The sequence below is a fragment of the Drosophila biarmipes genome, chromosome 2R (assembly GCF_025231255.1).
Source record: "Drosophila biarmipes strain raj3 chromosome 2R, RU_DBia_V1.1, whole genome shotgun sequence".
NCBI classification, from domain to species: Eukaryota; Metazoa; Arthropoda; class Insecta; order Diptera; family Drosophilidae; genus Drosophila; species Drosophila biarmipes.
The window spans coordinates 21,570,610-21,596,940 of record NC_066615.1 but is presented as its reverse complement, the minus strand read 5'-3'; the positions used below and the strand labels follow the sequence as shown (position 1 = coordinate 21,596,940).

The 26,331-nt window shown below is 44.1% G+C and overlaps 1 protein-coding gene across 3 annotated transcripts; it reads right to left on the bottom strand.

The window, feature by feature from the left end:
- Positions 1 to 2,005: 2,005 nt before the first annotated feature.
- Positions 2,006 to 25,537, bottom strand: LOC108022880 (protein dead ringer). 3 transcript variants are annotated; one of them, XM_017092074.3, is made up of 11 exons: positions 24,907 to 25,537; positions 14,827 to 14,993; positions 14,612 to 14,762; positions 13,829 to 14,171; positions 13,649 to 13,764; positions 9,137 to 9,209; positions 5,602 to 5,785; positions 5,097 to 5,244; positions 4,536 to 5,035; positions 3,415 to 4,037; positions 2,006 to 3,158 (listed from the first exon to the last, which is right to left on the bottom strand). In XM_017092074.3, exons 1-11 carry the CDS (start codon positions 24,991 to 24,993, stop codon positions 2,818 to 2,820), a joined length of 2,733 nt encoding a protein of 910 aa, XP_016947563.1. In that variant the 5' UTR covers positions 24,994 to 25,537; the 3' UTR covers positions 2,006 to 2,817. The 3 variants fall into 3 exon arrangements, with proteins under 3 accessions (XP_016947563.1, XP_016947564.1, XP_016947565.1); XM_017092075.3 differs by having other exon boundaries at positions 13,649 to 13,749; XM_017092076.3 differs by lacking the exons at positions 13,649 to 13,764; positions 13,829 to 14,171; positions 14,612 to 14,762; positions 14,827 to 14,993; positions 24,907 to 25,537 and adding an exon at positions 10,514 to 10,670.
- Positions 25,538 to 26,331: the final 794 nt, after the last annotated feature.

Below are 26,331 nucleotides of genomic sequence, written 5' to 3'. Positions count from 1 at the left end.
GGAGCAATTAAGCGAAACTGGAACCCTGGTTGACCGAGGTATGCGACCAACGTGACGACTAATTGGAACCACAATACCGAGTGCAACCCGAACGCACGCTTAATCAAAATTGTTGGAACTCCAAACCAAATTGATGCAATGCCGGGCAATATGGTGGCCCCAAGGACATTGGCCTTGCTTTGTGCTAGCAATTAAATCACATCTATCCTTTTACTTGTTATGTTGTTGTTGCTGGACTTGGGATTCACCCAAGGACTAAGCCTAAAATGAATTATGATTGAGTCTGTACCTAGGCGCATTAATAAAATCCTTTTGAGATTTAAATCTTTATTTTTGTTTAAGGGTATTTTTAGGTAAAATTTACAGCGGTTGAAACTCGCATGATTTTATGTTTAATTGCAACGACTATCTAACCATGTTGCGATGATTTTTATTAGACGTCAGAGCTCTTTTAGAGGAAATTTACATAAGTAAATGTAAAAGGTTTTAGAATGACAAGTTTGGAACCTGAATATGGCCCTTAGGGGTACCGTAAAATATAAGCTTATTGTCAACCTTTAATTTGTTAGATTTTGGTATTCAGCAAACGTTCCCTAAATATTACTCATACGGCATGTAGTCGAGTTAGAGTTTACTGCAAACAAATCGTTTTTCCTATTTCAAATGTACCTTTTTTATGCTGGATACTATGCTACAATTTGAATATGTTTAGAACTAGGACAAAAAGTTTTGGTCAAAAAGACTGAACTGCATCATCATAATTTAAGAAGTTTGTGGCCCCTAGCAGTGCCCTTGGATTTGGAAGACCAGGAAGTTCAGCTTGGCCTTGTCTGCGCATATTCAGCCCTTTCCAGCTCTGCGGTTTATGGCCAAGGCCCCAAACGCACTTGCCACTTATCAAGGCCTTCGGCCAGGCTGCGTCCGGCGTACGCAAGTCATTAGGCTGATGGGTCCGAGTGCCGGCCCCATATCCTTCGACGCCCCAGCCCAGCCAGCACATTATGCATTAATGTAGTTAGCACCCCGCCTCACCTGGGCAGGATGCCCGAGGAAAGTTGGGTAACCCGGGGAAAGGTGGGCTAAGCGCAGCCCTCTGGGTGCGAACAATTTCACGCATCCATTGTTTCCAACAACATTTGCTTTTCATCACTCTGTTTGGCGTGCATTTTGCGGACTGCCTCCGATGATGATACGCATAATAATGATTATGCTGATCTGTGTGTTTATGACTTTCTCGGCAAGTCAAAATTTTCGGGGGCGGCTCGAAGCTCAACAAAAAACCAAGGCAGGGCCGAGAATGTGTTTTTGTTTTACAACACGAAGAAGACAACCAAAACATTATGTTTCTGGGTTTGAGTGCTTTTATACTGTTTGCCCGGGCACTTACTACCAGCCCCACGGAAGCACTACTCTGTGTACAGGCCCCCGACCAAGTGCGTTAATTAGCCAGGGGCCATCAAGGATTCGAATGCGTATCGAACTAAAATTAAATAGATTTATTATTACTCAATAAACCGAACGCTTATGCTTAGAATATGCTCGTCAATTTGTTGATGTGGCTGGCCACCTTCCGTCCCCTTGGCTTTGGGGTAATTGTTATGTAGTAGAAATTGCGGCTGGAAATCGAACTCGAAGCTCAACAAAAAACCAAGGCAGGGCCGAGAATGTGTTTTTGTTTTACAACACGAAGAAGAAAACCAAAACATTATGTTTCTGGGTTTGATGCTTTTATACTGTTTGCCCGGGCACTTATCCCAGCCCCACGGAAGCACTACTCTGTGTACAGGCCCCCGACCAAGTGCGTTAATTAGCCAGGGGCCATCAAGGATTCGAATGCGTATCGAACTAAAATTAAATAGATTTATTATTACTCAATAAACCGAACGCTTATGCTTAGAATATGCTCGTCAATTTGTTGATGTGGCTGGCCACCTTCCGTCCCCTTGGCTTTGGGGTAATTGTTATGTAGTAGAAATTGCGGCTGGAAATCGAACTCGAAACCGTGTGTGGGTGCCAAAAGCGCAATTTAATTTTACGACAGATACATTTATGCTTATTACTTGTGTTGATTTTATGTCTAAAATAGGTCTACGATGCGGTCATAATGGATATGCAAGTGTGTTAGCGTTCTGTGTATGCTTGCTGATGTGTGAATGCGTTCTTACGGACTAGGTTCCGATAATAGTATGTATAGTATGTGGCATATAATATATAGGGTATGGCCTACGAGCTAGGTATTGATTGATATGTACAGGAGCCTTGCAGCCTAACACAAAAAGGGAAAAGTTCGAGGGGGATAAAACAGATTTCACGCTAAAAACAAATTGGTTTGTGGGACTCGTAACCTAATTCATATATCATATATATACGGGTAAGTTGTTGTATTCGTATGTATCCGAAGTGATGCACTCGCTTATGTAAGTAATGGCTATCGATAACTACACGCTCGCTGGCTTGTCTTTTATGCAAATGTGGAAAAAGAGCACACATGTGTCCCATGTGCAGGCCTTGCAGTACATATATCCGCATGATCCTCTGCTGGCGGCGCTTCGGTTGCTGGGGACGGTGCTGAGTGGGTGCTGCATATCATAGGTGTGTGTGGACGTCGATGCGCCTAATGCGCTTTCCATGTCCTGGCCTCCACAGCGGCCACATCCTGCTGCTCCTGCTCCTGTGCCCCTGTGCCCCTGTGTGTATGTACATTTGGGTCCGGCGTCTGTGTGCTTGTGTGTTGTGAGTTGAACTGCTTTTGTATTTTTCTGAAAAATATGACTTTGGTATTCCTATCCTTCGCCTGCCGTCACGTTGTCCCCCTCTCTAGCTGACCACCGCGTCCTTGAGCAGGGGCACAGCAGCAGCACCGGCCCCCGCCGCAGCGCCTCCGTTCACGAGCACCTCGCTGGCCTCCATGTCCTGGTCGGCCTCCTCGCTCTCCTGCTTGACCGGCGACCGATGGGACTCCGAATCCTCTTCAGCCGCCTTCGCTGGCTCCTCCTCGTCGTGCTCCTCCTCGTTGGCAGGTGCTTCTTCGTGGCAGGGTGAGCTCGTCCTGGTTTCGCCCTGGGACAGCGGCACATTGGCCACCAGCACTCCCGAGTACTTGACGCCATTGAGCTCCAGGTTGACAATCAACTGCGGCTCGCCGTTTTCGCCAGTTCCTGGAAGAAATCAGAAATCAATATATAAATTATTATATTTCTCTTTAATAGTAAAAGCTTAAGATGTATTTATTAAAAAGGATTTAAAATAAAACAACAACTCTATAATGACTTAAAATATTTTTTTAAATTCTACAAAAATATGTTGTAACTCCCAGTTAATATTAGAAAAAGATTAAAAATAAATACCCCATTTTTGAGATAAAGCCTTTGAATCCTTTACAATCCCTCATCGAATTCATCCCAATTAACTCACCATTCCTGGCCACTTGAAACTGCATGCCGGACAGCAGGCTCAGCGTCTCGAGGGGATTGAGCTTGCCGGAGGAGGTGGTGTCCTTGTCCTCGGCCGGCAGATCCTTTCCGCCGCTCTGGGGCTTACTGCCGCCCTTCTTCTTGGTGGAAACGGGTGAGCTGTGGCGGTGACCCACCGACCCACCGGTGGTGGTGGAGGTGGTGGGCGAGTTCTCGATGGCCGAGTCGTCGGACTTGTCCAGCTGGTGGCTCTGGTGGTGATGATGATGTCCGTTCATCTGCTGCGGCTCGCTGTCGTCGTGCATGGACGAGGAGTTGCCCGTGGTGTTGTGCTCGGCGTGGGCGTAGTCGTCCTCCGGCTCGCCCTCGGAGGCGGCATCCTGCTGGTGGCCCATGGATGGGTGATGGAATCCCGCTGCAGCCGCCACGGCGGCCATGTTGTGGGGGTTCAGGTAGAAGTTGGCGGGAAAGCCGGGTGGCAGGAGGCCACTGCCCACGCGCTTGGCTGGAGGCGGCTGGTGGGGCTGGTCGTCCTGGTCCACGGGCTCGGGGGTGGGCTCCCGTTCGCGTTCCCTTTTGATGTTTGTGAGATTTGGCGGCGAGTCGGACAGGTTCAGGGCTTCGCTGTGGTGGAGAGTGGAGAGAAACGCAAGGGGTTAGTGTCTTGGCTGGATAGTTTTCATGTTGCATAGAGGGCGCTCTCATAGCTCTAGGCTGTAGGTTTGAGAGGTAGATGGCGCCAGTTGTATAGGTAGGGAATTTTTTACCCTTCTTGAGGGTTCTATAATTTCTTTAAGAAGTTTGCTGTCCTTCACAGACATTTCTTAAAAAAACAAATATATATATATATTCTTGAGAAATACCAATAAGCTTTCTTGTTTGCAAACCATAAAAATACCATTACATAAGGGGATTAAAATATGATCAACTGACCATCTTTCAGTAATGAAATAAAAAAAACAGTAAAAACCATTTACTTATTGAGGCAACAAGGCGGAAATCAAAAGGAAAACCTGTTGGAGGAGGTTCCATCCCACCTTCGGCTAATGAAAACAACTGGCAATCGCCGCTTGCAAATCCGCCAGCGATGGCCATCAAACTTGAATCAATGTTTGGACTCACCGTTGCTGCGGCGAGGTGTGTGCCGATCCCGGCGGGCTGTTGTTGTTGTGGTACATGTGCCACAGAGCCACTTGAGCGCTGAGTGCATCGTGCTTGCTCAGATCGGGACTCTGGGAGTGCTGACGCTGCTGCTGCAGGTGGTGTTGCTGCTGCTGGTGCGACTGTTGCTGCTGCTGGTGCTGCTGCTGCTGGTGCTGCTGCTGCTGATGCTGCTGCTGCTGCTGCTGGTGGGGATGGCTGCCACCCAGCACGGAGGGCAATCCCTGCTCCTTCTTGGCCTGGATCAGCTGCAGATACTCCATCATGCGGCTCTCGATCTCCTGCTTGACCAGGTTGGGCATCTGGCCAAAGGCCGGAGCTCCCATCAGGCGATGGTGGGCTGCGGCGGCGGCGGCATTGTTGATGGCCTGCTGGTTGTTGGCCACGGCGGCATGGGTGACCAGGGCCAGGGGCGACATTTGCTGCATGCCACCCGGCAGAGTGGGTCGCGAAATGGGCGTCTATGGGGGGAGATACGACTATGAGTACCAGGTATTCCCCGAAGGTCTAGGGTACACTTACCATCGGCATCTGGCTGTGCATGGCCTCGTACTGCCCGTAGCTGGAGCGTCTTCCTTCCCGGCGATTCCCGTCGATGGCCGCCTGCAGCTCCGCCGGCGTGCTGAGGTTCTTCTTCTCGCACTCGTACGGGTACAGATACTTCATGTATCTGCAAGATGCGAGATGCATAAAATTATTAATAAGCGCGGCAAACATGCGATGTCTCTGCAGCCCAGGCCCAAGCCCAGACACTCCACGTTGATGTCCTGTTTAAGTTGAATTATCGTGTAAATACGAAAGCGACAGGCAAACAAATCACGATCCCACAGCGAGAGGAATCGCTGATCGATTGTTGCTTGATCGCTGCAATGTTTGATTGTGCGCTTCGGTCTCTGTTTGCCCCGCATCTTGCGTTGCATTGCCGATGGTGTTTGTGTTTGTCTTGGACATAGCTCAACGTGGCAGGTAGCCGGTGGCCGGGATGGGACCGAAGGGATTGAGGCGTATCTGGGGGATATCCACTTACTGGGTGCGCAGGGTGAAGGCGGCACTGGTGATGCTCGACGGCAGATGCAGCCCCTTGATGATCTCCTGCCACAGCTTCTTGTTGATAACGTCCACCAGGCCGCCGCGGGCAATCACCAGGTTGTACAGCTCGTACAGATCCAGCACCGATTTGGCCATGATCGGCAGCCGATTGATCGGGGTACCTGAAATAGATGGGCAGAAAATAGGGTTTACTACACATTCGAATCCCAATTCAGTTGTTTGCGCTGCGAAAATGGTTCTTGCACTTGGCTATGTTTTCCATCCAGCTCGTTAAATGCACCAACAAGCAAAACACGATTTAAAGATCCATAAAACAGATTTATCTTTCCCAAAGAGTGCAGTACCAACGTCCCACTCCCACTCCCACTCATCGATCACGAAGCAATTAACACTTGTAGCCCCGGTAGCAGCTGAAAAGTGCAGACCGAAGCCGATAAAAACTGAAATAAATCCTAATTGTTGCCCGATTCGAAGCACACACCAGCGTACTCTATACCCTGCACACTTGTTTGTACATATGTTGATCTGTTTATGGCAGCTAATCATCATCATACACATTGGCATTTGCCTCTATTTGCTATTCAAATTGTATTATTCAAATTTTCACGTGCCGCTGTAAAGGCTTCTCCCCGTTTTATTGCACACCGAGAGAAATTTCAATGCAGATCTAGGGCTCACCTTCTTCACTAAAAATAGCTTGTTTATAGAAAATCATAACAGATAGACTACAGATCGGATATTTATCAGTTTTATCTGCTTAAGGGCCTAATCACATACCTTTAAATAGCAATTTTCGATAATAATATATCATCCTTCACCTAAACATCCCCCTCGGCATCATCAGCTTTTAGCACTTAAAATCCCCCACTCTTTTTCTTTCGCATAGGGCCCAAAACGAAAAGGTATAAAAAACAGATCAACCTGCATAATTGCCGGCTCTGTACGTGTGTAATTCGAATTTGTATAGTGCTGGCCGGCCTCCTTTCTTTTTTACGATCCAAATACCAAATACCATGTACCATATCACCGAATGCCTGTTGCTGCCCCATGGATCCATCGATCGATCGATCGACTTTCGGTTTCTTTTTCCTGTTTTTTATGAGCCCCAAAGGAATCAATCAAACTCTTTGATGGACGTGTTGATTGAATGAAAATACGTTTGTTTTTTATGCATATAAACAAATTGAGTGGCGAGCTGATGCCCGGTATCAAAAAGGAATAGCACGGAAAATAAATGAGCAACTGCCAGTCGGGATGTGTGTGTGCACTATAATGTGCAGAGAGCAAAAAGATTGCATCCAAATCGATCGCTGCACGAGCCACAGAAACAAAAACTGGCGAGGACGCACATAATCAAAGGCAATTTAATGATCGACCCGGGCTGCCCGTCACTCGAATCGATCATTAAACTCGGATCGGAGATCCAGGGCCCAAGGCTCCCGATCCAATCCTATCCGAGTATCTCGGTATCTCGGTATCTGGGTATCTGAATATCGGACTATCTGAGCGATCGCTACTCCTCCTGACACGCACATGCCGACCGACGACTTATTATTATTATTTTTCTTGGCAGCTTTTTACATTTTTTTCGGCTCGGTTTGCTTTCAGCCCGAACTCTTTTTGGGGGCGCACATCTATTTATTTATTCGGCTGCATTTGTTTTCCTAGATGTCAGGCGTTTTTAATGGAAATTAAAAGAAACTTGATCGAGTCTGAAATCATAACGCCACCAGCACCGGAGGGAGTCGCATTTAGGCCGGGGACCCAGATCTCCCGGCTCCCAGATCTCGTTGGATACCAGAACCTCAGATGGTGGATGTGCCCGGGCACTGGGAAATAGCTACGAAAATAGCGACCGCGTTGATAAGTGATTGACGTCTTTTAATTAAGAATTGCGCCGCTCTTCGCTGCACAAACACCTCACGGCAAGCGATCCACATTTTATACACCTCTAAATATATACAGAAATACGTACAGCATAATTTCCGCTAGTTAGTTGTACAATTGTACAATATCATTCGGTTATAGACATATGGGCACGGAATACTTTTGGCCCGAGTCGCATTTTTGGGTGCTTCCTCCTCCCATGGCGGACGACACTTTAGACAGTCGTCTCCCCCGGGCGACCCCTTCCCCTTCCCCATCCTGCTCCTCCGCCCCTGCGCCTGTCCCTCTAGCAGCCCCCCAAAAACCCCCTTTACAGTGACCGCGACGGGTGAGCATGCATATGTCAAAACTTGAACGCATGTGACAGATTAAAATCCATTAAGTTGTCAAGCCCCAGAGATGTTCTACGCATCTATAGCTGTGCAAGCATGTTTATCCAAAGCATGGATTTTTAATATACATTGTATGAAACTTATACGGAATTGCATAAAGTAAATAAACATAAATATGCATAAAAGGCTTGCGAAATTATTCTTCCTCTCCTCAGTGTTTCACATTTGTTCGCGAAATTCCTACACAAATGTATTTTCCTATGAGCTACAATGTAAGGAAATGTTTAATATTTTATGATTCAAATAATTAAGGTAGGATATCAGTAAATCATTTCAAGAATAAAAATTATATTTGGATTTGAGGATATTAGTTTTTAAAGGTATGAACACTAGATATCAGTACACTTATTAACAAGTGTTACACTTCTTTTGTCAATTGTAACTAAAGTATATTTTATGAATCTATTTTAGGCAATTTAATTTAGCATTTATTGATCTGAATTTATATAAACTCTACATAGTTCTCTCTCTATAAAGGTTTGCCTTGGGTCAACAACATAGCCCCTATTCCTATACAATATGACTTGTGCAAATACAAACAAATTTACTGCCCTCTCAAGTTGGCCTTCAGGCAATGGAGGCAAACACACTCCACCGAGCATTAAAGGGTTCCGCAGGACGCTAAGGATTGCTCTTGAATGGCCAACAGGAAGTGTAATTTATTGGGAAAAGTACAGTCACGGCAGGCATTAGTGGTTTGGGTGCACGCCACCGATTTCCCTCGCCTTTGTTAATGCCCATAATTAATGACAAAAGTGCAGGAAAGCATACTCGCATGTATAAATAGGCATTTGCTCCGATTGCCGCGGCAAGTCGCCTCTAAAATTTAAGTACCAATATGCATATGGTACCCCCTTTGCATTCGTGTGCGAGTGTGACAGTAATTTGAAGTGACAAAATGACAAAAAGTCAGCCACCAAAATGATTTCTCTACTTCTCTCTGGGTCTCTCGGTTTCCTTTTCACCAGAATTTCTGCATATTTTAATGGCTTCCCCCTGGCCCCCTCGCACTCTTCAAAATCAAACGTCAAAGTGCCGAGAAATTTATTCAATTAACATAATTTGAGTGAGCCCAAAAACACTTGGATGCTGAGTCAGCAATCCGTCATCTGGGCCAGGGATATGCAAATTCGAGAATTGTGATTTGAGATTCAAGATATATTGCCTCCATAGGCCCCTCCACCACCACCCTTCGTAGCCCCTTGAAAAACTTCAATGCAAGATGCAACTTACCGCGCTTTTGCATAAACGAGAACAAATCGTCCAGGAACTCTTTGCGTTTGGGGTCATCGTTGATTTCGTAGAGCTGAAAATAGAAAAAGTGATAGAGATTACAAAATAATATTTGGAATTTAAAAAAAAAACCCTCGTGGGGCGCCACAAAAAATAATATTCGTTTAAATACAACGTCAAAGACCTCATAACCAAAATAATATGTATTTACAATTTAAACTACCATTTTGATTTCAATTTCCTACTCTTCTAATGCCATTTTAATCCACATCCGAGATATCACACAAAAGGACCCATTATAAGCATATTAGGCGCAATAATAACCAAACAATCTAACAAAAGACCGAACAACTTGACTCTTTTGGCCAATGGTTTGGCACAAAATGGAGTTTTGGCTCACTTCTGGCCTTTTGTTGGGCCAACAATAGACGCGTGTTGGGTCGTTCCATCTCGCTCTTGAACCCTCCCTGCAGTGTTTTCCCATTGTTTGCTGGGGGTTGATAGAGAACCAATCCCCTGACCTAACCTCCAACCCTGCTCCTTTGGGTTTTCGTAAAAGTGTGAAGCACTCAATGAGCGTGAGTCGCACAACGGATAATTAGGTGATAAAGATAGGGCCAGGAATACCCAAACGATGGAATGGGGGAAGCGGGAGATACACAGATACATATGTATCTGCCATCTATACATTATTATTTATCATCGCTATCTGCTGCGGCTTTCCTGCGGCTCATGCTTTGACCTTTGCCACCAGGAACCAAGTCTGGCAGGAAAAACCCTAGTCCCTCGTCGCTAGTCACAACTTGAGTACGAGATGTATGTTCAGAATTAATGACAACATCGGAGTGAACTCATCAAATTCGGAATTCATCATACTTTCCGCCTACTGCAAAAAGAAAGAAACGAACGCCGAGCTGGAGCTGGAGCTGGAGCTGGAGCTGGAGTTGGAGTTGTGAAGTTGGAGACCCGGCTAAGGCCCTATGCCAGCCGTGGTGCACATTCTAAGTCAATGCGAATGATGAACTGCCTCCTTCTCCTGCTCCAACTCCTTTCCTTTCGCCTCCCCACCTCCTCGCATAAATGATTTAAAACCAAGTCAGACTCGGAGCCCCGACTTTGGCCAGGCACTCTGGCCGGAGACGGACTCCTTCTTCTTTCCCAACTGGCTTGGCTGGGGATATTTTTTATGATGCTCGACGCCCACAAGAGGCTATAGGAGTATTGCAAAAGGAAGAACTCCTTATACATATGGCTTTATACCGCTCGGGGTTGAGCCAAACACAAAATAAATTAATTGAAATTCAACTGGATTGGTTCGGCTCCCCAAAGGGTTTGTTATTTTCCACTGATTGCACTTTATATGGATTGTGGATGTACCTCCTGTATTTGATCTTCGGAAATAAGCATGTTAGCACTTGTTTAGCTCGGTTTTTGTATCTTTAAAAACTATGCTTTTATCACTTGTTTTTGGTGCACGAAAAACCCAGTTTCTTCGGTTTTATCTCATTGATCAACGCGACGATGCAACGCCATCAAAGGTCGTTTATCAACTAAATATGCGGCAGGAGTCTGGATCGAATGCTGCCAGCGTCGCTGCCGCCGCCACGCACACATTTGAATGCGCACTCACACAGGCACACATGTGATGTATCTGTGTGAGATATTGCCTGCCTGTCTGGGGTATTCGGTATTAATAATCATAAAATGAAGTCCGCTTCCACCCAAGGGTTGCAAACCTGTGTTTGCCTCTCGTTTTCCAATATCTCTCCCGATTTTCCGATCCCTAGCTTGCATCACAGCAGCCGCAAGACCGTTAAGCGCTACCAATATCTCTCCCAAATCCACGGCAATAAAGTTATAAAACAGAGAATCGAGAGTTCTATCCCCTAACACGGGTTTTCATGGACCAATCATAATCGTTTTTATAACTATCGAAGCCGCTGCCTGAGCACACATATGTTTTTCGGGCTCGGAATTCTGGGTTCGGGTTATAAAAATAATCTCACTTATTTGTCGCCTAGTCTTGGTGCCCGACAAATCCGCTGCCTGGGTGCTTGAAATTTGAATCCTTGATTCTGGGAATTCTCCCGATGCATTTTCGCCAGATCAATTCCTTTTGCCTGCCCTCGCTTCTCCGCTGGGTGTGGGTGTAATTTATAACTATCAGATACAGATACAGATGCCAGAAGCATATGGATGCAAAAAGGTCGGCAGTGGACATTAAAATTTATATGGACAGAGATCCCGTTGCAGGGCCTTTGGTCCCTAAGTGTTATCCTGCGTATCGAGTGCATGATTCGACCGCCAGCACTCACACATCATCTTTCGAGCCGTCTGCAGAAGCAGCTCGAAGATACAGATACATTCACATCTGCAGGTTGCCGGCATATTTATTCAAGAATTTCACACTCGTTACTCGAAAAACGTGTTGAACAGACTTTCCGTTTCGATGCGTTTTATATTTTATTCCATTTGTTGGCTCTTACAATTCTCTGGAGAATGCGTCTGCTAATGAAGTTTCACAATTTACAGTGAATAAATGCCCATTAAAACTTATTTATCTCTCAGACTTCTCGTTTTAATTGAATCTTGATAGTGCTGATACTTAAAATTGATAGTAATTTAAATGGCAAAGGCAACACAAGCTATAAAAAAAATGGTTTACAGGTCTATCAGCAAACATTTTGTAATAAATTCTCGAAATAATATTTTTTAAAATTGATAATATAAAATCCAAAAGAAAAGCAATTTAAGAAACACTCTATTAAAGGTAATTAAATTTGTACCTAATTGACCAAATTTATAAAAATCTCTACTTATTTTTTATATTTTCCCTAGCCATTTAAAAGAGTTTAGAACGTTGGCTCAACGATGACTAAGCTTATTTTAAATGCAGAACACGCGCCAAAAAAAACTTTGGATTGAAAGGAAATTGCACAATCCCCACAATTGAATTCTTCAGAACGCCCAAATCTATACGTTTTCTGCCTTCGAAATTAAGTACAAAGAAATAAAATATAGAATATTATTGGAAAATGCTTCGGGGTCTATAATTAAACATAATTATTCAGTACGTACAGTAATTGACATTGATTAATGAGAGCAGAGCAGGGCAGCCGCAGAAAGAAACTATATAATACAAGAAGTGAGCAGCGAAATGTACCAAAAATAATATTTTTGTTTTACTTGTTGTGTTCGTCTGCGGATGGATGGATATAAAGATAGATAGATAGATAGATAGATAGATGGATGGATGGCTGACTGGGTGACTGGCTGACTATCTGACTGATGGCCAAGACTGAGAACTAAAATCAGAGCGTTTTCGTACTCGTATCTGAAATTGGGGAAAGGAAAGGCAAATGGCTGGGTGGCTGGGTGTCTGAGTAGCCGGCGAATGAATGAGCGTATCTGTGCGATACTCTTTCAAAATGGCCTTTTTCATAGTCGCAGCTATCGCTTCAATTAACATAATTAACGTTTCGTCTCGTTTCCACAATTAATGAAAGAGCGAAACAGCCATTTTGAATGTGCGGCGAGGGATTTATTCGACACCTACAGCAAAAACAGCGAGTTGGAGGTGAAATAGGGGGGAATATAGGTGGTGTATATAGGTATACCTTCCCAGCCGGTTTCTGCAAGCACATCATCATCATTCAAGAGCCCCGCACACGGTGTAAGCGAAGGTGTTAAGCGTGAAGTTACAGATACACAGCCACAGCCACAGCCACGAGATACATAAGTATCTTTTGCATTGCATTGCGAGGGTCAAAGATTTTATAGTGCATAGAGAATGCGGGCTCCGTTTGATGGATAGCTCGCTGGCCGACAGGGAGTGAGAGCATTTAAAGTTAATCGAAATTCGGTTTTTATGGCCCCAGCGAGACGAGTCAAACGAAACCAAACCAGACCAAAAGCTGTCGAGGTTCACACAGTGCCCACATGTATCTGTATCTCGATTTTGGCAACCACATTTAATGACCGGACCAAGCTAAAATTGTGCACTGCCCTGCTCGAGAAGTGCGGAGATGCGAGGGGATTGGGATTGGGATTGGGATTGGTATTTCGGGCCTACTAATTGCTCTTGACCAGCGCATCTGGACCTCCCATGCCGGGGGATGCTAGCTGCTAGCCAGAGCCATCGCATTTTCTCACCAAATTAACGCCCTGGAAAAGGGGCTTCATTAATTGCTCAATTGCAAACCGGAACTATCGCATCGCCTGGAACGCCTCAAGGCGGCACTAACGTAAACCGTGCCGATCCGAAACGAGATCTGCAGCATCTTCCAACTGGTTTCGAGCCCCGCTGGCCAGGTGGGATTGGGATCGGGATCGGGAGCGGTGATGGAATGGGAACGGGAATGGGTTAAGATGCTCTCGCAGCGGACTGCGACTGGCTATTAGTCGTTAATTGATAGCTTGCCTGCATCTTGTTTACACACAGTTTTGTCGATTTCAATTGACTGGGCCTGGACTCGAGCCCGGCCCCCCTCCTCCTGCAGCAACTCTACTAACCTGTCTGACTTGTTTGAACTGCTCTTCAAAGCTCCATCCATTATTCTGCTGCGATGAATTGGAGGCCTCGCTGGACGTCGACGAGTTGGATGCGGAATTGGCTGCAAAGTGGCGGGCTGAGTGCAACAGTTAACAACACAAATGGATCGCCGGCTGCCACGCGATAGATTAGATACCAACCTTCTTTGCCGCTCGGCGCTGCTGTGGGGGATGCAAACGAGAACTGGTGGCCACCTGCTCCTCCTCCTCCGCCCCCGCCGGATCCTCCGGTGCCGCCTGGTCCACTGCTGCCGCCTCCATTGGTGGCCGCCGGATTGGAGCTGGGCGTGGTGGTGGTGCCCCCGTTGTAGCTGCCCCCGTTCCCGCTGCCGCCACTAGGCGCCGAGGTCACGTGGCCAAAGGAGGCAGCCGCCGCCGCCGCAGCCACCGAGTTGTGGGGCAGCGGGAATCCCGAGCTGATGGTCGTGGGCAGCATGTTGGCCCCGAAAGCCGCCGCATGAGCTGCAGCCGCGTAGTCCTGTTCCTGCGGTTAAGATATCAGACTTAATGGGGGTATTTTTGTTGAAGCAATACAACTTGGAGTTAAGACTCACATACTCTCTGTTCATTTTCAGTTATTAAATTAAAGCCTTGAATAATTTTCAACTTTTTTTCCCAGCAATGATTTAATATCGAGGAATTAACATTTCCAAATCACAAAGCTATTTATCTATTCAATTATTAGATATTCGTTACTGGGGTTTGAGCGAGATGGAGGACTTGAGTTGATTTTAGATTGTGAATTTAAAAAAAAATCTTAAAGAAATCTTAAGTTAAAGTGCTCAAATTTAAAAGTAGACTGTTTTAAGATAAATCAGTCAAAACTTAAAAGACTATATTCAATTTTAAGGATATGACGAGTTAATATACTGTACACTTTTTGCTTAAGTCACACTCCATATTACATTCTATTTAGATACTCACCATCAGTCCCACCTTCATGTCGCGCACCTGCATCTTGAGCTTCTCGAGCACGTCGCTGTGCTGCAGATTTGGAATGCTGTGGAGGCCGCCGATGCCCATGAAGCTGCCCAGAGCGTTGAGCGGATGATTTGGCGGCAGTTGATGGTGATGGCTGTGAGAAAATGGGGATTATTGCACCTCCGCAGCGAGGACATTAATCAGGAGCAGTCACTCACCTCAGGGGCAACTCGGTCTGGGGCTCGGGACTGGCGAAGTTCCCTCCTCCGCCGGAAACTGTGTGACTTAAGCGGGCTGCAATCGCCGCCTTGGCGCTCAGCTGATGGTGCTCCCCATCCACGGAGTCGCAGTCGCGCATCTCGTCGTCCGTTCGATCACCATGTGACTGCACCGGAAAAAACAGGTAATTTGGAAATTAAATAACTATATTGCCTGCTAAATCGTTGTAAAATCATGTATAAGATGGTTTTTAAATTATTAATTATTATTAATTATTAATTTCAAGCTCAAAATTTCTTGATATAAGTGTTATTCTTAAATGTATGAGAAGATTTTTTCTGAAATCATGTCGTAAATACTCTCAAATTTAGTTATAAGAATAAAACGATCTTGATATAGAGATGAATTTAAACTTGATTGAATAACTATTCAACACCACTATTTGTGGTGTTTTAATCTTTGACCTGCACTTTAACATTATCAGCTTACTTACTAATGGATCTTTGTTTGAATTAAAAAATATAAAAATAGTATTACAGCTAAAAAGTTAAAGTCTATAATTTCTCTAAGTGCCCTCGGAACCAAAAACAATGAAACCCCTTAGAGCTGATGGGGAATTAATGGCGGCGCTTATGTCAACAAGCGGCCTGCTGGGCTAGCGTTAATTTAGCTACTTTGTCAAGCGGCAAATCGGAATCAGAATCACAATCGGAACCGATGTTAAGACACTCGAATCTTCCCGGGACCACTCCGCGTGGGCAGTGGTCATTGCTCTAGCTGGGGAGCGGTGAGTCAAACCCCCGATTCTGGTTTATGGCATGTGCCAAGAGCTGAGAGCTAAGAGCCGCATTAGCCAAGCCACGCCGCGCAATTTCAATTGAAAGCAACTAAAGCAACTGAAAGCCACTTCCTCCGGCGGGGTGACAACAAAGGTAACCACTTAATAAATTAACAATGGCAGACCCACAAAACGGCAATCAGTCGTGGGCCCTCCAGGCCGCCTTGGAGGGTTCTCCAAGGGGGGATCCCCCAGCTCCGCTCCTGGCCCATCCAGAGCCACCTCTGCCAGCCGTGACTCTTTGCCAAGAAGTCCGCCACGCATGGCCGAGAGTGTTGAAGTCACCAACTGCGACTGCGTCTTTGGCCTCACCCATGGTGCTCCGTGGCCAGCTCTTCGACTCCAGTAAAACTGCAATGCAACTCCATCACGGCTTCTTGGTTTTTATGCATTTGGAGAGGTGCAAATTAAGCGCATCTGTGACTGTGTGCAAATCGGGAATTTTCAATTTAAACACAGCCATCGGGGCAGCAGCGCAAGGGGGCAGCCGGGTCCAAACAAAGTAAGCCAGTCTTATATGGTGTGTGCCTATGTGCTAGCTGGATCTGCGAGTGTGTTCAACATTTATCGCCTGGCTCTCTGGTGGTACTGGTGCTGGTACTGGCACTGGCACTAGTGCACTGGTGTCGCTTTGGCATAATCATAAATGCAACCAAAACCAAGGCATAGACAATGCCTCGACCATAGGGAAACCGAGTTCCCGGAATTCTTTGAAGTTGGCGCAAATGCATACCGCTTCTATGGCGAAAATGTTGCATGTGCATTTCCACACTCAGTTGCGGTCGAAATAATTTTGGTGATGTTGTCGGGTCTCTAAAAAATGGGTTTCTAACGCGGAATTCGGAATATTTTAATGTTAAAGTGTTGAAAATATCATACAAATTAAATTATTTAGGGAATTGTTTTTAAGTGTGAACTAAAATACTGACTAAGCACCATTGTATTATAAACTAATACATAAATTTGAAGAAGTTTTTGCTACATTTTTCGAAGATCCCTGAGCTCATTGATCACCCCTCGCATCTTGGCAACTGAACGCGACTCAACCCTGCTTGGTTGGTTGGTTAACTCAACTTGGCGGTTACTTGGCTCATATTTGCCCGTGTATGTATATCAAATTAATGTAACTTATCGAAGCCGTGCGAAATACAGGCAGATGCTCGGGCCCGGACCCACTAGCACATGCATGCTCCTCTGGACCTCGGCGACTCAGTTGCGGTCGGCTGTTGACCAGGCCCAAACAGAACTGTGGTCTGCGCTCCACCATTGGCCAGCAACCGACATCCATCGGAAAGCGGCATGCAGGCCATACCAACTTGCACCTATAAAATGTCTAATTAATGCACAACGAATTTGTGCCGCTTTAATGTTGCCTCTGCAAGTGGATCGTCATGGATCGGCTTGGATCGGCAGATGGAAGTGCAATTGGCTGCTCAAAGAGCGTGCACATGCACTTCATTTAAAATATTCATTAAAGAGGTAACAAAGTAGGCTTTTGGGAATTATGGCAGAAACTAAAAGCCGAAGAAACCATTAGTTTCTGAACGGGTTTACGCAGGTAATTCCATTTTTTAATTATTAAAAAATTATCGTGTATTATTAATGGTAAAAAGTTAATGCAAGTACCATTTACCAACATATGCGGAAAATCGCTAAATTATTAAAGCAACTTACGTTCGTATTTATAGTACTTTAAAGCGGTACTAAAGTGCTGTAACTAACATTTTCGATCTGTATTAACCAAGTCCTTTTTACTTGATTTTTTTTAAATAGAGGTCTTATTAAAATACCTAGAAATACCGCTTCCAAAAAGAAGAAAAGCCTTCAAATCAACGCGTTAATGCCCCTTACAGATATGGAATTTCATAGGAATATCGGGAGAGCTTCCGGGGAATATGCAGTCGTTATAGGCGTCGCATAAATCACCATGAAGCGATAAGGTGTTCCACTTGGAAGGCATTAAGTCACATCCAATGGAAATGGATGGCGGGAAAAACACCCGCACAGTCAGAGAAACGCGACTAATGGAGGTGTACTGTCCGCCATATAGGAACCCACCTGGCAGGGGGACACGCTGGCTCCATTAATTTCTGCGTTGATAAAACGCTACTGTTATCGCTGGCTAAAACCGAAGACTGCCGCTGCTAGGGCAAGACATTAAATCGCAATTAGACCCACAGACAATGAGGAAAACTCGGCCGTACACATGTACGATAGCGATACGACTTCGAAACCGATACAAAACAAATGGATATGGGTAGGGGTCTATGGCGTTTGAGGGGGCAGCACCTGTGCAATTTACTTTAATAGCTTTCAATGCACCGCAGGCGCAGACGGAGGCAGCTATCTGAGTGGCCTGTATAGGTAAAATATTTAATTTATTTGCCACAGACAGTCTCCACCCCCATCCCCCCTGGTTATCGCTAATTAGTGTTGACATTACTTTTTCGATAGAAGTAGCTGGAAATAATTTATCTAAATTTATTATCATTGCATTGAGTACGGGGAACCACAAATGCAATTTACCTAATTTCCATTCGCTGTACGATATGTTTTGTCAATGACAAATTTGTAGGAAATTGCTGGCCGTTTTCAAGGGTTTCAGATACGGACAAGCGGACAAACGGACGGACAGATGGACGGACAAGCGGACGGGCGGAGGTCGTATGTGCAACATGCCGTGCTAATTTAAAACAAAAGGACGAACCGCTGCGACCGCTCGAAAACCCATAATGCGACAATCCCGAGGCGAAGCTGTGAAGGGCGCTGCCGGCAAACAGGATCAGGATATTGCTACCAGAACAGAGAATCCTATGAAGTACATATACAGCAGCCCGTCTAAGGGGCGTTTATTGTGTGAAGGATTAAGATTACGAGCCGGCGAGCATGTGTATCCGCATCTGTATCTGTATCTGTGGCTCGAGTCGCCGGTTTTACAACTGAATTTCCTTGTTTTTTCGTCGTTCTTCTTCCCATTTTTTAGCCCGAACTCGCCTAATGTGCTTATGGCTCAAGTGGGTTTGGGTCGGGACTCTCATTTGAGGATCAGTTCGGGGCGTACTGGCGTCTTAAGGTTATTGCGTTTGTCCTTATTCAAATCTTGAGACCAGTAATTGTGCATATTGTTTGAACTATTTTTAATGACAAGGGAATGGATATTCGGAGGAAAAGTCTTTAGTCAGTTTAAAAACAATATGTTGCGTGATTACAGACATTTCTTAATTATACCTAAATGAAGTATTTTTTTATGATTTTATTCTGAAGGTATTATAAAGGCATATTTACCTACTAAATTAAACACATTTATAAAGAAAATGTAATCGTTAAAAATCGAGTCCCTTTAGACCAAAGTGTAAGGTTACAAGCATGTGCTGACAGATATTTCTTCTATAAAAATAGTTTTCCAGACATTCATGTCACATCTTCATATCTGTCAAAATCATAATCGTGGATGACATGATGCCCTCCGGAGATAAATTCCATCTTGCCCCCGGGGTCTTGCGCCTGCGGGAGATTTCGTGCGATCTCGGAGGAAACTCTGTGTAAGGAATTAATCCATAGACAAATCTGCTAATTGGACTACAAGCCAGATTGCAGATTCTAAGCCATTATTATTTCCTTAAGCCAAACCGTTAACAGGCCATCAAAGAATTCTTTATTATATACCAATCAACCCCTTGAGCTCGTTTCACTTTTCAGTTTTCTGTTTTCGCCCGGCACATGTGCTTGGATCTCATAACTGAATAAATATATAAATAAAAATCGCCCATTTACGCATCCACCCCGTGGCGAATTATGTATTTCGACGCGATGCAACTGCAGCAGAGTATTCCGATGGAAAGAACGGCGAGCCAGCGGCTAAAAAAGGCAGAAGTATAAAATAAAATGTGTAAAAAGGGACAACACATGTGCGGCGTGGTCTTCGGGCAACGAGAGCATGGAAATAAAATTAAAATGCAAAACGTATCTGAAAGATACACATCCATGTACTGCAGGCCCGCGCACTCACACAGATGCGCCGGCCCGAGTGGTCGAGTGTGTGTGTGCGTACAGACGCGATTTCATTCGCTCGCCAAGCGTCGAAGCGGAAAAAATAAAGCGAATAAAATATAAAAATGGAAACAACAAAAGCGGGCCAACAAACACACACTCACACACACACGGGCAAAACATAATGGCGCTGGCCGTACATTATACGTACGCCACCCCCCCGGCCGTGGCACCCCTTGTCCCTTTCGGCACGCACGCCCATGTAAAACGAGCGCGGCGGACGAAAATTTCGCGTAAACAATAAAAAATACAAAAAACGAAACCGGTTAAAAAACAAAACAAGGGGGAGGGGCAGGTTGGAGAGGAGAAGAACGCAACGGTTAAACGGCAATAGTTGGGCTGGGTTCTACGTCTGCCAAGGGCGTAGCCAGGATTTTCGAGGGGGTGCTAGAATATGAATAATGTCAGGGAATCATTAGAACAGAAAACCACTGTTACCAATTTTTATTTTATTATTTGGATGCTATTATAGCTAAATCTCATCAACAATCATAAATTGTAATCCAATTTTTTTAAGCATACTTTAAAAAAAATTACAAAATTAAAAAAATTGTATGTACAATTCTTTTTTGTTTTATAAAAAATAAACTAATGCTCCTTTGTATTATTCATGGAAAAAAAGGTATCGGTTGTCCAACAGTTTTTCCACCCATTTTTGAATGCTCTATAAGCGCAGCTACTCCTCCTGCAAATACCTGCCAGTACGCCCATTGCGTCTGGGTCTGGGTCTGGAGTTTTTACTGGAAGACCAAGTCCAAGTCGCACTCCCCGAAGCTCCAGAGCCGGGTCTGGCCTCCGTCTCCTTGCCTTCTCCGGGGTGGATTCACTGCGTCTAGCCTCGATTGCAGGCGGCAATAATTAAAAACTGCATTATTTTATTGCCTTGGCCAGCCCGCAAGTCCGCCTGTCTCTGGTCTCTGGTCTCTGGGTCTCTTGGCCTTTTGACGGACTGTCTGGACTGCAAAGAGCCCACTTTATTGGATCCCACCGGAGGAGGGCTTGGCGGGGGCACCGAGGCTTGTTACAGTCGCCTGCCCGAAATATATCTCCGTTTTATGACTGGGTGTCGCCACGTAAAGAAAGTTTTCTAAGACCGCACTTTCCACCATTGTTAATCAGGGAATGTTGCTAAACACAATAGTTCGGCTGTGATGGGTCTGCGATTTGCGAAAAAGGTTATCGTGGTCCGCTAAAATATTGGGTTTTAATGGGTTCTGAAGTAAAACTGTAGTACGTTTTTTTGGGAGAGTATTGAAGAATGTTGTACGAAATATTTCATTTATTTTGATAGAGTTCCTTTACTAAAAACAACACTTTTAAATTATTATTTAACTCTATAAAATAATCAAAATTTAATGATTTAAAAGTTATGCTTTAAAATAAATCTTCCTAAACAAAACAAACCAATATTTGCATTTCCTTTTGACTCTGAACAACAGCCAATTTGTTCGATTTCATTTTCTGATATTCCACAAAAGACATCGCTTAAGAATCGATAATAATTACGTATTGATTTCAGCTGCCCTTGTTTGGCTTCATCATACACAAATTCCAGGGGTTTCAGGTGTGAATTGAGGAGAACAGCCGACATTAAACAAGGATGTTTTCAGTGCTTAATTAAACTTTTTGTTTGCCAACTTGGTTATTCAATTGTTGGAGCTTACGCGATTCTCTCCTTGGCCATTTGGCACGCCCATTTTTGTTTGTATTTGGGGGAAGGGAGAGCGGTGTGTGAGATAAAAAGAGAAGGCAGACTTTTATTAGCGCGATGATAAATACACTTTTTATCCACTCCACCTCACACACCCCCAACTCTTGCCCCACAGAAATTCGCAATTCGTGCCCTCGCAAATTCACATTTCGCTTTGCGATTCGCAGTTCGTTTTTCTTGCCCCTTTTCGCATCGGCAGCTGTACTGGAAAAATCCAATTAACAGTTTTATTAGCTATGGTTGGCAAAATAATTCATAAATTCATTAAAAACAATACGAAAAGCGCGAACTGCAATAGTACCAATAATAATCATATTTTTTACGAGCTCTTTCTGCTGTTATTGCGCTGTTTAAGTATTGTTTTCTATTTTTTTTGTTTTTCTGACATTTGTCGCCATGCAGTTTGTGTGCCGTAAACTGCATTCGTAGTAAATTAAATTTTTCCTAAACATATATCCGAGTGACGTGACAAATCCCCCCTTTGGCCAGTTTCAAGTTCGCGCCCCGAGAAGAAACTAAAAGCAAAACAAATTTCGTTTGTCATTGCGGTCGAAAGCGCCACCAGAAAATTCAAAAAAGGAAAAGTGGGCGGGGAAAGAGTCAGGGACATGTCATCCCCCAAAGGCCCCCACTAGATACTTAATCAAGTATTTCCCCTGCTATACGGTTATGCAAGAGGAAGAGCGGAAAGAGCCCCCCGAAAGAATTTAATAAAAATCGTTGCCTGTCAGCGTACAAGAAGCCAAACAAATTATAACAGGTGCCGCTGCCCGTCCGACCCAAATGATTTCCCCGGCCAGGGGCGCCGGGGAAGGGTCTCGAAGGGGGGTTCCGAGGCCCAATGCGGCTCGCTTACCAATCCACCAAGTGTGAACATGTTAACCTGTTCAGAGCCAGGTGACTGATTTCAAAACAACATTTTTAGACAGCAAAAAATTAAGGGGGATGGTATAATTTATAACATATATTTATATATAACATAGGAATACAACATATTACAATTATTTTGGCTTTAATACAAATTATCATCTTGCTATAATTGACTTTCATTGCTTTTAAATACCTTAAACGTTTTACTACTTCAAAAATGTATAAAATTCTCCCAACAAGCTGTATAAAATTAAATTTTCCTCTCGAGTCCCACAATTAAATTAATAACTTTTCCCAGCTTTCGGGCAACCGCATAAAAGTGGCCATAAATACATATGGAAAATGCTGCCCAAAATCCCGGCAAAGTGTGAATCAGTGCCACCACCAGCGAACACCACTCAAGCCGTTAACAACCACTGGGATTTCGGGGGGTTTCCCCAGCCCAAGACCCATGCGACTTAATGTGGGAACTCCGCCCGGAGCACGTGCAGTGGTCAGAAGACGAGTCCCCTTGCGAGGAGAGCCAAGAACGATTTTCAATTGTCCCAAGTCATGTTCGCGGGCCTGATTTAATTTAAAAACGATTCAAAAATTACAGACAGCAATTCGGCAATAATTTTAAACTCTGCGTTTAACCCAAGTAATTAAAGCGCTGCTCGGATGACTCGTCGCCGCCGGGCAGCGTCCACTGGGCATGGACCGTTGGGCACGACTTGGTTTCATTCGAGGATTTATGACTTTTTGACAGCCCACATTATTGTTTAATCGTGACTTTTGAGGCGAAAATGCGAGCGAGTGGCCGCAGGATTTGATTTGAATAGAAACGCGGATCGGATGTGCGAATGACACCAGCATGCCGGCTGCGCGGGGTTAATTAAACAGCACCCACATGCGGACATTCAATTGAGGAACCCTTCAATTAACACCAGCCAACAGAAGGGCACAGCTTCGAGGTTTGATCACTGAGCTGACGAATGGATCTGGGATCTGGGATCTGGAATCTGAGATCTGAGATTCGAGATCCGAGATCCGAGGCTGTTTGCACAGACCATCTCGGCCCGTCTGCTTGGCCAAAAGCGAGGCTATTAAAAATTATGTAAATAGCCGGCCGGCAGCGAGTGTATAAAGTCTGGCTCATTGTTGATCGAGCCGGCAATGTCTATTAACAATAATAAAAATGAAAGAAAAACAAAGGGGCTGCGGAGAAACTAACAAGAGTTTTATTGAACTGAAGAAGATGCGATGGGGCTGCATACCTGTGCCCACATATGAATAGCCGCCCGAGAGCGAATGGCCGAAAGGCCTGAAAGGCTATAAAACCCATTTAATATTCATTTAAGGTACTAACAAATAATGCAAATATTTGGACAATTTATTTACATATGAACGCCATCAAAGAGCTTGGATTGAAGGAGATCTTTCAATCGCTGGAAATTGTGGACGGGATCTTGGGATCCCGCCACTCGGTGCCCGAAACAGATGAATCTATTTGTGTTCATGAGTGTGTTATGCACTTAGCTCGATCAACGTGTGAGTATATCTGTGAGTGGGTCTGTATAATAACCGTCTTGTATGCGACCATTTAGCATGTCACCTTTTAACGGCTCTGCGGCAAACAGAAACGCCAAAGTATCATCTTCCCCCGATTTCGTACGCCCTTTCTCCAGCCCGATCGAATCAACATGTTTTCTTAACATTATAATTACGCTTTGAATCATCTGCAAACAATGTGAGTCGAATTGCAGGCATTGCCTTTGCTTTCGAGCAGCAAAAGTAAAACAAAACTCAAGTATAAGTTGCTACCCAAACAAGAGATCATGGTGGCATAAAAGTTGTTCGGCACTTGCGAAGGCAAAGATATCTTCCTCGTGCCGTCGGCAAATCAGTATTATTTTTACACCCTTGTGTTCTAATGGATCGATTTATAGCATCTGCTAGAAGGTCTTTTCCCCATCAGTTGTCACACTTTTTCCCTTCACCTAGAAGATTATATGATATTTTTCGCGTGGCAAATGGATATGGATGCATTAGTTACTCGAATTACCGCACGGTCGAGTGGAAAACAAATCAAATTCTATATATAATGGCTAGATGAAAGGTTGAATACATTATTAATTTTGATGCCTGACAAATTTCATTTGGTGAAATACACACCTTGGGGCATGTCTAGGAAAATTTATGGGAAACATGTTTTTCCTTTAGAAAAAAATCATTAATGGAGGTCCAAGAAGCAGTTCCGTAAAATTATAATTAATTAAACAATTATTTATGAACACTCAATCATCAACAATTATATCAGAACTTTTATTGAAAACCTGTCAATTATTAAACTTTTATTGAAGGCAGTTATGTCAATTAAATTTATGACCTACAAAATTGCTATCAAATTCGTATTACTTTCTAATCACCGTGCCAAGTGAACTTTGATTGAGTTGTACTCCCATGGGACGCGATAGCCAGTGGGAAAAAGATATCTAACACATCGGAAAACTAATAAGTAATAGATATAATAGTTTTATTGTAAATTTTATTATTTTCCAGCAAAGTTATACGTAATATTCAAACTTCGACTATGCCCATCCCTCGCATAAAATCCATCGGTTTTCTTACCAAATCGTCTCCCAGATCAGAATCTCGTTCAATATTGCTGGTTGAACGACCGCTACAGTCCATAGTAGGGTGCACTCGCAGTTGCATTACGAATATTACGAATACCACGGGTACGGCGAATATTCCGGCTGAGCAGCGATCTTGGGACCGGTAATCACTCGCGATAAAATCCCTAGTTACAGTTGTGTATTATCTTAGCACAGCCCACTGTCGTTGTGTTTTTAGCTTCCATGCGGCTGTAGTTGGCGGCCTGCACTTGATTTTGGAGCCCGCGAACCGTTATCTTATGATCTTAGGATCGTCTCTACCTTCGCACTTGACTCTTATTCCAATTGGCAAAAGGAGGGTGCGCTCAAGAACCGTTCACTTGGGTTTTATGCCTTCTGTTTGTTTAGCTGCAAACTTGCGGTTGTTTAGTGCGCTTTGCTTATCTTTGATCCTAAATCAAGAGTTTTAGCTGCCACACTCACACACACACAGGACACGATTGTTATTAATCCACTAGGCTTAGGTTGCTTAATTGGGAGCTATGTGTCCATTTAAAAAGCCGTTATGCGACCGCACGATCGACGCTCACGGAACTCAAATGGGGCGTAGAGTCTCGTCTCGTCCACTCCGAAGTCCAAATCGATCTGAATCCAAACAAGAAGCTATATACTTGGGCAGCGCAGCCCCGGCAGCCTCTGCCGAGAGAGCCCTCCAATTGGGAATGGAACGGAATGAAACAACACCCTCTTCTCGAACCGCCTGTAAGAGGCCAACCTCTCGGCTCACCGGTGGCAAAACAGGTATTTCGGAAAACCGAACAATAAGACAACTACCCTATACCAACATAATATTGGGTTGACTGTTATGAACTTTGTAGAAATGAGGTATTTCTATGTGTTTTTCCAAATTTGTGTTGATTTTTTATGCTTTCTGAACATTAGTGAAAAATACGTTGGTATAATGTGAAAAATTAAAATTTATTATAAGTATTTTAAAATAACAATCAACCATTAAGATTGTTTTCGGTCCCTGATTAATATAGGAGGAAGCAAAATTAGCTGAATCGTCAAAAAAATACATTAGTGTAACAGTTCTTAAAAGTTTTCTAAAATAATAATGGTTATCTTTTTAATTAAGTAGGAATATTTTTGAATGATTTGAAAATTAAGAAATCATTTAGATAGATTCCAATGTTGACATATTAATTAATTATTAACTAACGGTGTCCTTAACTCCAATTCGGATTTACTCTCTCCTTAAGAGACTTTTTTTTAGCTAAAGTAAATTTATTAAATCAAAGAACTTTAAACTTTAAACTTAAAATGGGAATATTGTTCACTTCTATAGCAATCCAAATCCAAGGCGAATATTTTGAGCTATTTCCTACTAATACAACTTCAAATGCTTGAACAAACCGGAAAATCGGTTATACTCTTT